At 41.8% G+C, this 17343-nt stretch overlaps 1 protein-coding gene across 1 annotated transcript; it reads right to left on the bottom strand.

Annotated features, from left to right (window-relative positions):
- Nucleotides 1–550: 550 nt before the first annotated feature.
- LOC113173184 (TBC1 domain family member 8) lies at nt 551–15543 on the bottom strand. Its single transcript, XM_026376561.1, has 20 exons — nt 15082–15543; nt 11884–11994; nt 11574–11692; nt 11105–11333; nt 10705–10945; nt 9014–9221; nt 7333–7530; nt 7016–7165; nt 6713–6863; nt 5495–5709; nt 5183–5300; nt 4041–4326; nt 3303–3456; nt 3118–3216; nt 2931–2999; nt 2561–2831; nt 2293–2358; nt 2115–2201; nt 1881–1990; nt 551–1768 (listed from the first exon to the last, which is right to left on the bottom strand). Exons 1-20 carry the CDS (start codon nt 15206–15208, stop codon nt 1352–1354), a joined length of 3426 nt encoding a protein of 1141 aa, XP_026232346.1. The 5' UTR covers nt 15209–15543; the 3' UTR covers nt 551–1351.
- Between the last annotated feature and the right edge of the window lie 1800 nt (nt 15544–17343).

Here is a 17343-nt window from a genome sequence, read left to right as displayed (position 1 = left end):
TTTTCTTTGCTAACTTGGACCTTAGGCATCTCACATTTTATAATCCATGTTTTATGACCAAGCGCCATATTAACCAGATTTCTCCTCTAGCTTTGTTTCAGATCTCAGAGTTGCAGCTCACATCTCTGGTGTGAGTTTTGTTGGTGTGATTAACCCATAAGACCCCAGACCGATTTCTACTGAAAGCTAAATTATGTGGGATATGAAACAAATAAAATGCATGCTAAGCTCCAGGCAGGACACGGTTTGAATACAAAAATTAATGTAAAATAAATAAAGGGTTGAAGATAAGGATGCCACCTCACTGTGGCACAATAGCCACATAAATGGAGATGAGCCTGAGATGAACACACCTATAGGAAAAAACTAAATCTGCATAGTTATCTGATTCACGTGGTAAAGCTCGTTCTGTTTCTAACTATGGTACAATAAGATTTTCCCAACCAGAGAACAGCTCAAAACAATAACATGGTGTCAGACTGAACAGTAAAAACAAGAACTAGAACAAGAACTAGAACAAGAACTAGAGAACAAGAAAAAAGAGAAGCGATGTCTTTACACCATGTGTTTTATTTAAAAGGACAACAGTGTTTTTTTTTTCCTGTTTTAGATCAGTGTGGATTATTTCCCAAAACTTAAAAACACAGAAACTACAGGTGCGTGCATATAAAAACATTTAATAAAAAAAAACAAAAAACAAACAGAAGTTATAAAATCAATATTAAACTAGATCATTCCTCAATGCAGCACCGTGGATTTTTACAAATTATTGATGGAACGCTTTAATAAAACAGATTTTATAAATTATATCTAACATTAAAAATGCTTTGTAGATCAGTTGTAAACCTTTTTTCTTCTTCACAGGGACACTTGAGCAACTTAACTTGCATAATTAAATACCTGTTTGATTGTTGTAATAACCACTTCAATATTAAAATTATCTACACTTTTAATTTCAGGTATTATTTTTAGGTATTAAATTCAGTTTTAATGACTATTCTTGCCTCACCTGAGAGCAAATGAATGGCTTATAACTGATCTTTAAGGCATTAGTAAATTGTTTATTAACAGTTAATAAAGTAATTAGCTATACATTTATGCATTTGTCCTCAAATTTGGAGGATTTGTTTTGGTGTTACTAACGTTTCTGCTGAGATAGTTGGGGGAACATGTCTTGCCAGTGTGGTACAATTCCTACAGTTATACAATAGTTGAAGGTATAAGTTACAGATCAGTTTAAGGCTCTTTAGCTTCATTCCTTCACATTCTGTCCACTGACACTGATAATGTGATTTTCTTCATGAGAAGTTGGGTTGGAGTTGTGGCTCAGATTCCAATGTTTGCATTTAAGTCAGCTGGTCCTTCGCTGCAGCGTGAGCAAACCTGCCCGCTGGTGGTACTGCTTCTCTTTGGCCTCTGAGATCTTTGCAGACAGATCCACTGGCTTCTCAAAGAAGTTCACCAGCAACTGTTCAGTCAGCAGTGACGCCAGGATCTGAGCATAGCTGACAGTCCACTCCTTCTCTGCCACCGAACTCCCGCCTTCTCCGCTGGCATCGACGTCCCCACCAGTCACCTGTGTGAGCTGCGCTCTGCTCTCCTCCTCTTGACTGATGCCCTCTGACCCCGACCTGTGTCCACGATGGCCAGCCTCTCCGATCTGCAGCACCAGGCTGGTAACTGTAGCAATGGACTGGAAGAGGTCATTCTCGTCTGGGTCACCATGGAACAAACTGTAGAGTGTTTTACAGAACTGGATGAACTCCCACTGTAGAAACGGGAATAAATGTTTATTTATATAATATAATTTAATTATTATAGATTCTACTGAAGGTAAGTCAACTTTACTTTGTTATTTTGTGTAACTGAATGTTCTGTACCTGGTTCATGAGTGGCAGAGGCTTCTCCACATCTTTCTCCTTCTCTTTGGCCAAATCCTTCAGCATCTGCTTCAGCTGCTCCTGGTAATCTTTCACTTCTCCTTCAACACCTGGAACAACAGACAGACAGAGAGTCAGTCACAACAGACAATAAAACTTCATAACAAAACACATTATAAACTGTTTTCTAATAATAAACGAATAGCTAATTAATCCCAGTGTGTCTGCACCAACCAGAGGGCAGATTAACATAGAGGGGTCTGTTAGTGGACAGCAGAGGGCTCTTCATCACTGAGGGGTCCTCCTCACTTTCTGTCAGAGCTGCAGACATAAACATCACAAAGAGAAATGTTAGCTAGTCATTTACAGCCCTGCAGTGTGAAACTGGGAGTGACTTTTTTTTTTTTTTAACCTGGTGGGATGTGAAGGCGATAGAGCAGCCTGATTTTCTCATTCAGGTCTTCACAGTATAAAGTGTCTGAAATAATCAGAGGAGAGCTTCAAGTTCATGTTATGTTCAGGTGAACAAAATTAATTACATTTACATTTACATTTAGTCATTTAGCAGACGCTTTTATCCAAAGCGACAAATACATTAGCAGGTTTAAACACTTGTTAGGAGCCATCTCTACAACAGGACATTCAGCAGCGTGTTATCTGTTCGTGTCTGCTCTTCCTACCCAGCCAACCAGCAAACTCCCTAAAAGTGACCAGGTTGTCACAGTCCTGGTCCAGCAGAGTGAAGGTGCGGTTGGCTACGGCGTCGGTGTGTTGGTTTGAGTCACTGAGCCACGGCACCAGCAGCCCGTACAGGCTCTTGAACTGGGGCCGGTCCAGTCGGTACTGCCGCTCCATGAAGGAGCGATTGGAGTCACTGAACTGCCACGCCGCCACCTCAGCTGCTGCTGCAGAGCTACTGTCACCCCAGTACAGACTGATTAAATGCTCCGTCTGAAGGAGGAGGGGGACACAGATGATTAGAGTTATGAAAGGACACAACAACACAAGACACAACTGCTACTTTAAACGAGGACACGTACTGATTTGTACCTTAAAGAGGTCGTAGACTTCAGCCAAAGTCTCTGGTGAGATGGAAACATCTGGAGTCACTAATCTCAACTACATCGATACAAATGGAGAAAAGAATTAGGAACTTACAAAAAGGTTCCATATAACACAGAGTGAAAATATATCCGGAGTTTCATTTTGAGTAGCTCTGTACTGTTTATGTGCTCACAGCGTTTTCTTTAGCTGTGTCTTCGTGAGCCTGCAGGACTTGGATTCTGTGTCGACAACGAAGCCTCTCAATATGCCGCACTGTCAGGTCTCCAAATTTCTGAAAGGACCCAACGCAGAGAGAAAATAACTGAAAACATACTGTTCCCCCTCAAGTTGTGAAGCCACTGAGACACTGCTTCTCACCTCGTAGGACTCATTGATGAGGTCAGTGATGTTTGTGTGTTGCACCGTGGGAATATAAGTGTCGCTGCTTGTGCTGCTACTGCTGGTCAGTTCAGCTGCAGGAGGGGAGGACGGAGGACAAGACGCCTCTTCACTTCCAACCTGGTCCAGAAAACTGCAAATCACAGAGTAGAGAGTCGTTTTATTTTCAAACCTAAAAGCAAATGCATTTATTCTGTTCAGGCAGTAAAAATCAGTAAAGTGCATGCAATATCCAATATTTTTATTTTAAACCGCATTCAATGTGGTTTCTAATGCTCTGTTCTGGAGGTGGAGCTGGACCCTCTACATGTTGTACCTGAGAGGAGGACGCTGTCCAAACTCCTCCCAATCCTGTACAATCCCTTTCACCCACTACACAGTGCTCAACATCAAGTGCTCCACAGAGAACCACAGGAGATCCTTTCTGCCTGTGGCCATCAAACTGTACAACTGCCTTTCATCAGAATCATTATTTATATATATATTTGTTGTCATTCCACCCTGAACTATTGTTATTGACCTATTTTCATCCATCGAGTTTTCTGTATTGATGCTATTCTGTATTTGTGTTGCTGTGGATCTGTTTTGGTTGTGGTTCCTTTACTTACTCTCTGAGCTGAGAGCAACTATAACACAGCAAAACTATTTCCCTCTGGGATTAATATTTTTTTAAATTTTAAATCTTGTAAAAGTTGTACACCCATAAACAGGTAGTACCTTGTGAGGATCATAAGTGCCTGTCCATCATCAGTGCTGGAAGAGAGCTGTGCAGCGTTGGCCTCCAGCACAGCCAAGCCCAACTGGAAGATGACTTTGATTCCATTGAAGAAGAAGCAGTCGACCACGCAGACGCCACTTTGGAAAGGCAGGACGCTGAGGAAGAGGGTGAGGAACCATGAGAGGGACACTGAAGAGAGGGCGGAGAGGTCTGGAACGTGTTCAGCCAGTTCTGGCAAACGTTCCCTGATCAGCTCCTCAAACACAGACTGGTCGACCTGAGCTCCTGTCGGAAGAAATAATAAATAATAAACAGTCATCAGGCCTGGGGAGGTCAGTTAGATAAACAGAACAGCTGTGTTATTAAATTTTTTTTTACAAAAAACTAAAGCACTGTTTAAGTATATGATAAAATCTTTTAATACTTCACTGTTTTGCTCATTTGAAGATGTGGGTATTTTTTTTTAATGACCACTAGATGGCAGCAAGCATCGGGCCTGGTCAATAAATACCCTCAAAAGACAAAGATAACTTTTATTTTTTATTTTTATTTTAACTTGCTAAGTACTGTTGGCTGTGTAGCTGTACCTCTGTAGCCCTGGGACAAAATGACATCTAAGAACTGTTGAAAACACAGGAAGAGCAATTCTGTTGCATTTAGATTTAAAGTATTATATTCTTATAATGTTCTTTCAATGCAAATGTGCTTACACACACTAAAGGTTGTTAGTGAGATAAAGCTGCAGTTTTATTTTCTTAAAGGGTGGAGAAATTATCGTTACTAATAAATTATTAAATATTAGCCTTAAAGTGTCACATCATTGCTCTGAGAAAACAATCACTTCTGTTTCAAAGACGAGAAGACGAGAAGACGCCCACAAACACCTGGATGTTAAAAGGAAAAGGAAATTGTTTGAAATGCACCTTCATGTGATAAATAAACAGCCCGACAAACACAGGAAATGAGCCCTGATTTCAGAGGCCAAAATAAGCCTTTTTGGTTGTTTGGTGTCTGAGGAGCAGCAGTTCAGACAAAACATGTCTTACATGACTTCTGTGCCGTTAAACAAGCAGCACCTGCTGTTGAGTGACGGAGGCGAGCGAAGCAGAAAATGCTTCACCGCTGACCCCTGACCTCTCACCTATGACTCTGCGGTTGAAGTAGTCGGGCAGCATCGTCTCACAAACAGCCACCAGCAGCCAGAACGCTTCCTCTTCTTTAGCGTAGAGCAGCAGCACCGACGCCAGGATGTTCATGGACTGGACGGTAGAAGAAACAATAAAAGATCAGAGGCAAGAATATTTGATTCCAGATCAACTATTATAGTGTTTAAACTAAATCAATAAATAAACCAATTCATATTTCTATTTCTTTACTGATACTGCTACTTGTCCTGTAACTACAACTGCTGCTCCTACAAATCTTTGTCCCATACACAACTTCAAAGGCTGACCTGACAATATCCGATCTTTGGGTTGCGGTGAGCATAGGCAGTCAGAACACGCCTGAGTGCTGCGATGCCAGTGGGGTTTTGGAAGGCGGGGTGGTCCGGCAGAGACCGGTGAAGGTCCCGCTCGATCTCCTCTGTGGCCAGGGTGCTCTGGCCCATTGACTTCTGTACCAGGCTGGTGTAGTAACCTTGATGAGACTCAAGCTCCGAGGACGCGTCTACACAGAGCAGAGGCAGAGATGTTAGAAACTAGCAGGTTGTGTTTTCCCACAGCATGAAATGACCTCTGGCGTTGGAGAAAGACAAACAGAAGAGGTGAAATAGGAGGTCAACCACCTCATTTGTCTTGGTGTTAGGTGGTTTAGCTGCCCAACAAATAAATCCGTTTTTATTCCAGACTCTGTTTCAGTTCTAGTCATCAGTTTTTGTTCAACCTGCTCTTCGTGGCAGCAGAGAGCGACTGCTGCTAAACAGAAGTGAGACCGAGCAGAGGAACTAACAGCAAACCAAAATAAAAGCTAGGACAGTTTGGTTCTGACTGAGAAGGTGCCGATGTGGTCCTTTGGTCTGTTTTGGCCTCCACACGTGTACCTACACACACTCAAATACTGCTTCATGCCTCTGAGCTTTTTTAGACTGTAATGTGTTCTGTATATTGGTGATTGGTACATTGGTTTATTGTCAGATAACCAATAAATTACCATAACCTCACTGAGCAAGCTATCAGTTAAATCAGTTTTTATACTTATCATTTTATACTTCCTCTCTCTGCAGAGTGTAGTAATAAACAGCATTAGTTTAAGATGGTTGCGCTTGATGAACTGACAGTGTAAATGTGTGTAAATCCTTTGGATAAAATGTCCGATATCCTTTCCAACTCGTTCAGATGACGTGCCCTATGCATCAGAGGCTTGTTCAGCTAAAATCAACTTGCAGACATCTGTTATAAATGTGGCTGAGCCGCCTGTTTCCATCAGAGCGCTGCTCATTAGCTACAGTGAAGTAATATGACGACTGAACTAAGATGTAAGTGTTAGATTCAAGTCAAATTGTTATTTTAAGCAAAGAGCGCCTTTCTCAGCCTCAACTGTTGCTAGACGGAAGGTTTCTTATTTCTTATTTTTTTAGTTTATCGACAGAGTTTGAGACTTTTGGATCCAGCTGTAGGTGAATACTGTATCATCCCTTTTATTTCTCTCTCTCTCTTTCTCTCGTTCGTACCAGAAAGAGTCATCCACAGCTCCCCTCGCAGTGACTCAGGTATCCCCATGGCAACAAGTCTTTGGATCTTCTCTGTGCGAAACATGTGGACGCCACGGCCAAACTCGGAGAAATGATCCTCCCACAGCCGCTCCTTCACCTGCTCCATGCTCTGACACAAACACAGGGCGACAGATGAAGCCTGCTGATACTCACTGAGTGACACGGACTTAGGTTGATATGCTACAGATACTTTCTTTATTTTCTTTATTGCAACATTAGATTTAAAGTGAATTATTTCAATGTAGTCTGGTCTCTTCTCACTTTGTTGCCATTGGTTCCTGGTTGGTTTTGGTGGAAGGCCGTCATCAGAGCCTCGCTGTTGATGGTGTTACGCAGAACTTGCTCCTCTATCACTTCTTCATCAGAATACCCGGTGTCGTAGTAGAAGGTGTAGTAGGGTGTTGGTGAACTCTGGAGAAACAAAGAGGAAAAACATCATCAGTTATAGAACGGGAGGTTAACTGGAGCTTATTTCTCCTTTAGTAACTGGTCAGTTTTAAATGAATCTATCCCATTATACTTTATATGAAGTTCCATAAAAACATGTTGTGAATATTCTTATTTAGTAAAACATGTACCAGCTTCCTCTTGCTGTCTCTCCTGCTGCGGAACATGGAGTGTTTCCACTGCAGAGCTCGAAGTCTGGAGTTCAAAGTCTCGACCAGCTCGTCTCTGTCCTGCAGCTCGATCAGCTGGAAAGCTTTCTTAGTCCGAACACTCACTATGATGGGGTTGGGAAGCAAGCTGGTGCTTTCCGCTTTTTCTATGGACAAAACCTGATGAGGGGAATGGAAGAGAACAAGCTTTACACCCTCAGTCCACTCTCTTTATGCATCTAGAATATTAAAATATCATAGTTGATCATTGTCAAGATGTGTTTAGGCAACAAATCATCAGCATGAGATCAGCTCTACGGGAAATGTGAAAGAATAAAATGTGCAGTGTCAGTAGGGGAACTATTCCTTATTCACAAAACAGATTAGGTGTGCGGAAATGATTATTCCTTTCTGTAGACAATGCCTCAAAAAAAAACAACAGGAAATAGAGGATTTAACTGGAGCAGTGGAGGAAAAGAACGACGTGCAGCTGGCCGCCTGTCTCCACTTTTCACAATGAACTCAAACAAATAAGGCAACAATAATACTCTAATAAAACGTGCAAGGAGGACGTGATGTGGTTAATTCATGTTTGAGCTTTGCTTGGATTCTCTTCTTAAGTTTAACCATCAAACTACACTTCTGTTGAGTCTAGGAAAGTTGTCTAAAGTCTCACAGACCTTAAATGTCTTAATTAAGATGTTGAGGATGAAGACAACAGCTGCTGTCTGTAGAGGAAGTCACAGAAACACTCACATCCTGTTGGGTCAAATCCAGATTACATAAAATGTCACCACACTAATACTGTATGCTCTCTCCTATTCCACAGACACTGGTAAAGTGCTACACAGGCACCAAGCCTGATCTGATACCAAACCACATAAATTATTTCCTAATATAAATCAGTGACCACCCTGCAAGAGGAAGAGGAACAAACACAACAATAATGCTAAGTTTTCATTATTGAGACATCAGGAATTTACATTGTTGGGGCTTAATTATACCAAATGGAAAAGTGAGAACTTCCTACTACTCCCTAAAGAATCTGAATGAAAGATTAATCAGATTGGAGACACTTGGGATAGTGATTACAGATACGAGAGAGCTTGAAATATCTCTGAACGTAGGAAGGGCAGACCTGCAGTGTAACGTGTTAGTGTGTAAACATTATCAATCACATGAAACTAGTCTGTATTACTCATTAACCCGCAGCAGGAAGGATAAACAGACTGTTTAACCTAAAAATACATACTCACCAGAGAAAACACAGGCCCCCCGACAGAAACTCTAGAATAAGGTCCCTTAGGACAAAAGGAGCAGACTTGTAATTGTAAAGTGTGCAAACTGCTACGGTCAGGAAATTCCTTGTCCTCACTCACTCATGACTCCTGTAATAACGTCACATGAACTGGTTCAAGGAGCCAATGCGGGTTTTATTCTGCAGTTTGAAAGAAACAAAGATCATGTGACTTCATTTACAGCTAAACTAAATGTCCTGACTCATGTAGGGACCATCCTGACCCACCATCCTTCAGTCTTCCACAGACCATCTTAATAAAGCCTTACATTAACTGGGGATGTGTGGATGCCTTTAGCTTCCCCTGCTTTCCCACTAAACACCTCATTTCATTCTCACACTGAGGTTGTGATGCAGCTTCTGTACCTCTGAGAGGGGAATGAGCAGGATGCAGCTGCCTTCATCTCGGCTGGAGAAACACAGATAGCTGTCGGTGGTGTAGAGAGTCCCGGCTGTGTGGCAGCGGGCGTGTGGCGTCCACACCGAACAGGAGGCCACCTCGTGGAGCCTTTCGGCACGAGGGAGCCGAAACAGACCCAGGACATATTCCCTTAAAGCCTGTTCCTCTAGGATTCTAGGGAGAAGAGAGGCATGGTGAAATCTGAAACTAAATCTCGTATCTAGTCTAGATTGAGGCAACTTTACAACAAATATAAGCAAAGAGGAGATTATTATTAACGGTATCTAGTGTATTTATAGAAAGTCATGTTCCTGGTCTTCTTACACAAGCATTGTTCACTAGTCATCTCCTCCATCTGGCATGTGCATTATACACCAAACAAACTGAGCAGCACATTGTGCACAAATAGATGATGTAGAGGCGGACTTGGAGTGAGAGGTGAGGGTAACTGCTGCCTCGAGGCTCTCATGACAGGAAGCATACTGCCCTCTTGACTAGAAGCCAAATTTGGGTTTCAGCCCTGAGGAGATGACTTCAGTTTTAGACACTGTTTTTTTCCTACTCCGTGACCCAGATCTCCTGGCTTTCCTCCTTAAATGGATTCCTACCAGACAACTACGAGCCTCATTTCAAATGGTTTCAACTCTATGCGGAGCCTTTTTTAAAAACTGTTCGTTCTTTCTACCTTCATTCTTTTTTCTTTCTATTCTGGACTCTCTGTGGCTTCTGTGTCTGTGTACTTGTTTCTTCTTCCCTCTTTCAGTTTCATCTCTCATCTTCGGCATGCTTCACATTGTTCACGCCTTTTTTAACATTAATACCAAAATACTTTAGCTATTTACAAGAACAAAAAAACATTAAAAGCTATGTTGAGGTCCACCACTCATTCATACATCTGGAGTATACTGTAGCTCAGGCAGTTTACTTTTAGCTCTGTTTCCTGTCACGGTTTTGAGGTTCTGACATCGACAAAAATAAGTCACTCTGTTTATTACGGTGGTGTCTGAGGAAGAAAGCTATGTTGTTTGTGCAATGATGGAAAGTTAGGTTTGTTGCAAAGTACAGAAAACAGGCCTCACAACGCATGTTAATCTATAATCATGTGTATAGAAATGTGTACGTGTTCACACAGACATCTTGTAAGAATAATGAAAAAGTCTTAAACCTCAAAAACAGAGAGTTGTTTAAACACGTCTGAAGACTCACACATGACTAAATATCATTAGTCTTACTTTAATAAATCTCTTATTGTATGGGAGACACTACTAAGTCCACCTGTCCATAGATCCTGGCCTATTATTCAGCATGAATCTATTTTAGGTTATGGTCTTTCTTAAGCTGCTGTATGCTTCCTCAGAAACTGTCAGATGTTACACAATGTCAGATGGTGGAACAACTTCATCCCACACCTTTACTATTTTAAATTAGTGTGAAATGTTTCACACTATTTCTGTTACTTTTCAAAACCCACGCCCACTGAGTGCCGTTAATGACCATGACCATGCAAAAATAAGAAATGAACCGTGGGTTTAAACTTCTTCATTCTTTTTTCATTAGCAAATCTACTAGTACACATGTATTTCAGTCAGCTGAAACTCCACTGTGCTGAAATAGACAAAACCCTTCGTACTGAGTCGACACCAGAACCAGGTCTGACCTCTTGGTGATGCGTGTGGGCTGCTGCAGGACTCGATCCAGCTCCAGGCCCTCGCTGTCCAGCAGCCGCCTGAGTGCAATGTCAGCCAGCTGACATATGACCCTGAATGTCTCATCCAGGTTCAGGAACATGGAGAATTCCCTCTGCCGCTGTCTCGTGGTGACCCGGATCGCCTCCGTCATCAGACTGGTGGAGACCCGCTCCAACCGTGTTACCTCCGCCCATGGAATCGCGAACTTAACTGAAATAAGGAGGAAAAGAATCAAACATTTCTAAAACCATTTAAAAATCTAACGCTCTGGATCACGGATGTTTGTCCCTGCAACTGGTCCCATTGTTTTTCTGGGTTCTGGATTCAATTGCTGGTTTAAAATCTGAGCCCTTATTTTGCTGTACACACCTTCCTTTCCCAGCAGGAAGGAGTAGAAGGCCATGTGGTTGATGCTGAGGTAGAGGAAGCCCTGCCGAGGCACCCGGCCCTTCCAGCAGCAGCAGGAGTAGTACGTCACCAATTTCTCAGACGATGGAAGGCTAAAGTGCAGCTCGAATTTCCGAAGCGCCTCCCTGAACTTCTCTGGGTCCTCCTCCTGGGCAGCCTGGCGACTCCGTGCCTCCTCTGCAATAAGGCCCTAAAGGGGAGGGAGCATTCAACACTTCAGAGCACTGTGCATGGTGTTGCATAATCAAAGCACGAGAATTTAAGTTGTTATATTTATTATATAATCTACAGTGAGGTGGATTTGTCAGACTTTGACTCAACAAATGCTTAAATCCATGTCCAATTCTTAGGTAAGACTGTGTCAACACCTCTAAATCTCTAATGGTATCTCTAATCTCTGTATTCATTCCAGCAACAGCAGGTTTCACACCTTGACTTTTCCTTTGACAAAGCTGGCAACATCATCCTTGTTCTCAAACACAGACAGAGAATGAAGCAGGTTGTGGACGAGCCAGTCCCAGTGCTTTTTCACCTCCTCTATGGCAGCTCCTGGTGGACACGAAGACAACAAATGGTGTGACTGATCTGGACATGTGAAAGGACAGAAATCTTCCCAGGTAAACCCAGACTGCAGATAACAAGAAATACGACCACAAACAAAAAACACCAAAACATCTGAGACAAAGCTTGGAACAAGAAAACAGACGGCAGGAAGGTGGAGAGTTGATGGTTCAGCTCACCGCTGGCGATTACCCAGCTGATCTGGGAGCCGGGAACCTGGAGGAGGATACGATACGGCGTGACCCTGGCACTGGAGTCCAGCACCGTGTCGAGCGCCCCCACCAGCAGACCTGCAGAAACGACAAAACTGAGAATCAGACTGGGGATGAAATATGCCAGACGCCACAGACACAACTCACGGCAGTGGTCATGTTTTCAGTAAATGGTCGACCTAATGAAAGTCACTAGCTAATAATGCAGTTTAATGCTACTTGTATCAAGGTTTTAAAACTAATTCACTCACTTTACACATACAAACTAATGTAATTATTGTCCAAATTCAAGTTGTCACTGTGTCAGAAAGACAATAGTGTTACAACACAGAGCTCACACAGGCAGCACTGCAGAGAAGAGGGAGCAACCTCGTGACAGTTTAAATGAATCTCATTTAAAAACAGGACGACCTCAGTATGTAATCAAGCAGGTAATAAAGCGCAGTCTCTTCAGGGGACTACTAAACTGTCAGTTGTTTACATTTTAACACCAAAAATCCAGCAGAAAAACAGTTTGCAATCAGCCCCACAGATGTTCAGAGGAATAAAATTGACCCCTGAGAGGCAATAATGTCGAACGACATCATGCAATACAATCACCAAGCAAATAGATCCACACTCTCCACAGGCCGAAGCTTATTTTCATCGTCCTCGATAATGTCTAATCTGCAACATGTTTTTCTAATAACAACTCTAAATTTGCTCTGTGGAGGAAAAATAACATAGAAAGTCTGTATTCTGTCTTTCAAACGGCGGAATACAGACTCATATTTTACATGATCATGCGCCTTTAGACCACATTTTAAAGCTCCTTCATACAGGATCTACTACAGGAAGCAGTTTAAAATATTTCACCCTCCTGTTGCACGGTTTTGTTTTGAATGAAGACACAAAAGGAATGTGTGATGGTGAGAATAAACATGAATGGGTGTGGTAGTTGTTCTGGTTCCTTGTATTCAAGGACAGCTGTCCATTATCACATACTGTCTCTGTAGATCTCTAAGGCAACCAGAAACCCTTCATAGTCCTGGGACAGTATGTGTCCAGCCGTGAAACAAGTGTATAATAAATGATTTCTAAATTATTTAAGAACATTCAAGACATCTCCTAATTCCACTAAGAGAGACACAGTCACTCCTTAGTTTCAATATCACTCACATCAACACAACATAACACAGCCGAGTACAGAACCCTGCATCTCAAAACATGAGACACTAACCCTGAAAATTAAAGCGAAAATGTTCAACAGCTTCCAAAAATAATCACAGTCGAATCAACACCTCATTACAACACTTAAGTCAAAGCTGATGTATCAGACTGCATTAGTTATAACCTGGTGCGCCCAACTGTTGAGTGTGTTTCATTATGAAAATGTACAATGAATGAACCACAGTGAGTCTGTCACAGGCTCAGGCTCCCCCAGCCTACAAAAACACTTCACAGATAAGATGTGCCGATAAGTCACCTCCAGTGGTTGGATCCGGGTCTCAGCCAAGTGTAAACCACATCTTAGAGTGAAAATCAACCTGCCTGAAGCCGCCAAACCAGCAGCCTGGCAACGCACAACCATCCGTCTGCCCCCACAAAGACTAAAGAGGTTTGCACTGGTAAACTTTCTGAAAGAGGGGAGTCGATATGAATCAAGGCCACGGTCAATTTGTTTCAACCTTTCAGAGGCTTGAAGAAAAGCAGACATAAGTTTTCACATTGACCAAATGAACCAAATTTTCATGTTTCATGTTGCTTCGAGCTTCAAAGATGAGCAGTCGGTTCTTCAGCTTCATGAAGTATTTTAGTTAGAAATAAAACACATCGACTGGTATAAAGAGCGGATCTGCTGCAGATGTTAAGTTGCCCATCCCTTCTCAGAAATCCTGCTAGAAGTTGGTGTGGTAGCTCTGTCGAATGTGTTTTCACAGCTTTCAGAGCTCTTTGAGTTTTAGTTTCCATTTTCATCTTAATTGTTGGAAACTAAAATAAAAAAGAGACATAAAATAAACAGCTCTGCTTTGTCTTAGCTTCCTCTGCCTGTGCAGCAGGGACAACCAAAGTGAAGGTTGTTTAATTAGTTAATGTTAAACAACGTGACAACAGGAGTTGACCCTTCAACCCACTTGCAATGGGAACAGCAGGAATAAACACATACACGAAAGTAAACTCCAGGCAGGAAGTTCCTGCTATTCTATTTTATGAGAGGAGGACTGACCAAGTTTCTCCTCAGGGAAGAAGCATAAGGAAGAGGCTGTGTGTGTGTGTGTGTGTGAGCGGTTTGGCTAGTTCTAATGATATGAAATGTCACTGAGGACATAAATCTGCTACCGACATATCAGCAAATCCTGTTAAACAGAGTGCACAGAGGAAGCAAACAAACAGGCCGAGCTCTAAGACCGGCTACAGCTGAAATATGCACATGGTCGGACATCAGTCTAACACAAATCCTGCAGGATGACACACTTCTTATGAGAATAAAACATATCAACAAACAAATCAGATCCTTAGATTCTTTTTATGTTGATTGACGTGTGTTTTTTGTTGTGTTTACATTTTAAAATAGCATGAAAGCACAAGTGTTACTCATAACATTGGCAAGGTGACACCAGGATCCTGAAAGTGAAGCGGACTCATCTATAGGTCAGCCAGTTACACCTGTGCTTCTCCTGCTGCAGCACGTCACGATCTCACTTTATTAAACTGTACTCAAAATTTAAAATAGGTCAACTTGTTGCTTCCCTCCTCCCATATCCTCATAGTCTTGGCTGACACACTGTTGCTGTAGATTTGTTTGCTTTCTATTCCCCATTCACTTCAAAACGTGGCTTTGTGACCTGTGTGGAGTGTTTCTACAATAGGAAGTGAGCCTGGTTGAGAAGTTTTAGCCTCATAATGCAGAGCTGGAGCTGGAAAACCTGGTGAATGGTTTTCAAAACGACCTGACAGATCATATGATGATGCAGAATTCCCCTTCCCATTGGACACACACCCTGGAATCCCCCCTGGATCCCCCCTGGGTACCCTCATGTTAACCTGTTGTTTTCCTTACAGCTGATTTTCTGTCACTGTTTACCTGTGGTCCAGTCGGCTCTGGATCTGAGCCCCACCACCACCACCACCACCACCACCACCACCACCACCCCTTTCTTTGTTGTTTCCTTTGTCTTTATTTACCTGTAAACTTGTTGGTCGGTTCTCCGTGGCCTCTCCTCCTCTGCAGGATGAAGAAGTCGTTGCTCCTCTCGGTCACCCAGAGCTTCAGAGCGTTTTTCAGTAGAACTTCCTCCGGGTTCAGCCACATTTCTTCCAGCAGGGAGGGACCCGAGGAAGCCCTCCGCCGTGTCAGTCTCTGCCGCCGCCGTGTGTGAACTTCGCTGTGCCCGTCCTCCGGTTCCGGGACCGGCCTGATCGATGCTACAGAGGCGGGTGTTCGGCTCTACCCATGATTATCCTGCGCTCCCGACACCGGGAGGGTTCAGACCTGGTCGCCTCTCGTCTGCTGCTGCTCCCCTCACGCCTGATTTGCAGCAGCTGTACACACCAGCCGAAGATCGTATATTGAAGAAAGATAAATACAGTGACGGAAGAAAAAAGACCTTCTTAAACACGAAAGTGTTACAGTCCTACATTCATTGTGCTGCATAAATAAAAGTATGTTATTATTAAACACTGGACTGCTGAGAATATTTTTTTCAAGAAGAAATACTTCACTGTTCTGTAGGTTCTTTTAATTTGAGCATCTAAAACTAAGTTTGATGCTATATGGAAATACTATATTTGCATTACTTCATATGCACCAGTCTATATTGTGGTACAACTTTTTGTTCAATCTCAAAACACAAGAGGTTTTCACCTACAAACAGTAAATATAAAATAATGATAGTAATATAAATGTATATAATGTAATATAACATATACAATATTAATAGAATAAACCGCAGTAGTTGTGTTAATAAATAATAATAATAGAAATTAAGCCTAAAATAATAAACATGGCAAGAAAAAAAGATCAACAAAGCTACTCCTAAATTAGGTTATTGCACAGACTAAAACTTTATTAACTGATTGTAAAATAACTGTAACGACCACAAAACAAACCGTTTCACATGAATAAAAAAAAAATATATATATATATATATACATATATATTTCTGGTTCCTCAAAAACAGGGACGGAGTGAGTGCTCTTCGTTTCACTATCTCTCTTCCTCGTTTCAACTTTCTCTTTCGCCAGTTCCGGCAGAGTCGCTGCTCCCGCTCTGATTGGCTGCTCAGGTGACTCTGTGTCCAGGTGCTCTACACTGATAATAATCACACAAAGGGTTTTGTGTTCAGCTAAAGAAGATCACAGGATCAAAGGCTCTAAGGATCCTGTTGATTCTATTTGATTCTACTGAAAAGTGATTGAACAACATACAGTAATTAGGGTAATTATCAAATTACATAGAATAATTACATTTATCCATAGTGAATTAATGAGTATAGAACATAATCAAACCTGCAAAGAAAGAAAACATAACACATTCAATTCTGTCAGCAGTATATGAGATTTTATTTATTCTGTTAACTGAACGGGTTTAACTTGCTGTTGCTGTTTCATAAAGAGATCTGTTCCAAAAAAGTGATGAGGGATACAATTCATCCAGGCACCTTCTTATCCCAACTTGTTGTCGTTTTTTGTTGTGTTTCCTGTTCACATCTCAGTTTAGCTCCAGATAAACTGTAAATATATCTATTTTTACACAAGACGACCTTCTCCTAATACTTAAACTGACTCTTAAAACAAACAGGAAGAATGATGGTTACAACAAATCCTGTTCAGGTTCATATGTTCACAAAGTACATAGAGAGTTAATAGATAATTACATAAAATGTGTTTTCTCAGATGTCACTGTCAATCTTTCAAAATAAAATAATACATGAATAAAATCAGCTCAGTAGATTCTTACACAAAACAGTTTCACATCCACATGGAGGTATAATGTGACCGAACTGATCTAGACTTATTTATCACAACTAATGTCTTCAAGGGGAGACAGGCAAGAGGAGGAATCAGTGGTCTGATTGGAGTGTTGGCAGGAACACTTGTGTACTCCATGGGAACCACTGTGTGTTTTCTAGTTGGTCTAATCTGGACACATGGAAAACAAAAATACTTACAAATCAGATAACAGATGGATGTAACACCTGTCTCCATATAAAAGCTTTGTAAGTTAATCACACATATTGTATTTGAGCTAATTTATCACACATGGGCCACACTTTTTATGTCTTCTTTCATAAATATGTCTGGTAGTGTGTCTGTCTTTGTTCTATGAAGTCTAAATGGTTTAGTGATCATCAGTCAAAAACTCAAACATGAATTCAAGTTCAAGAGACCACCACATGTTGCGGCTGGGGCAGCACCATGAAGGTGGCAGACACTAGGGGAACTGAA

Source organism: Anabas testudineus, chromosome 21 (genome assembly GCF_900324465.2).
Source record: "Anabas testudineus chromosome 21, fAnaTes1.2, whole genome shotgun sequence".
Classification (NCBI taxonomy): Eukaryota; Metazoa; Chordata; class Actinopteri; order Anabantiformes; family Anabantidae; genus Anabas; species Anabas testudineus.
The sequence above is the reverse complement of the archived record's forward strand: the minus strand, read 5'-3'. Positions and strand labels throughout refer to the sequence as shown.

Excerpts from the sequence above, each read along its gene's own strand:
- LOC113173184 (XM_026376561.1), bottom strand. The coding sequence starts at position 15,208 with ATGTGGCTGAACCCGGAGGAAGTTCTACTGAAAAACGCTCTGAAGCTC. Across the intron at positions 11,995-15,081 it reads ACCGACCAACAAGTTTACAG|GTCTGCTGGTGGGGGCGCTC; the intron begins GTAAATAAAGAC and ends TCGTTTCTGCAG. Across the intron at positions 7,531-9,013 it reads TGCTCATTCCCCTCTCAGAG|GTTTTGTCCATAGAAAAAGC; the intron begins GTACAGAAGCTG and ends TCCCCTCATCAG.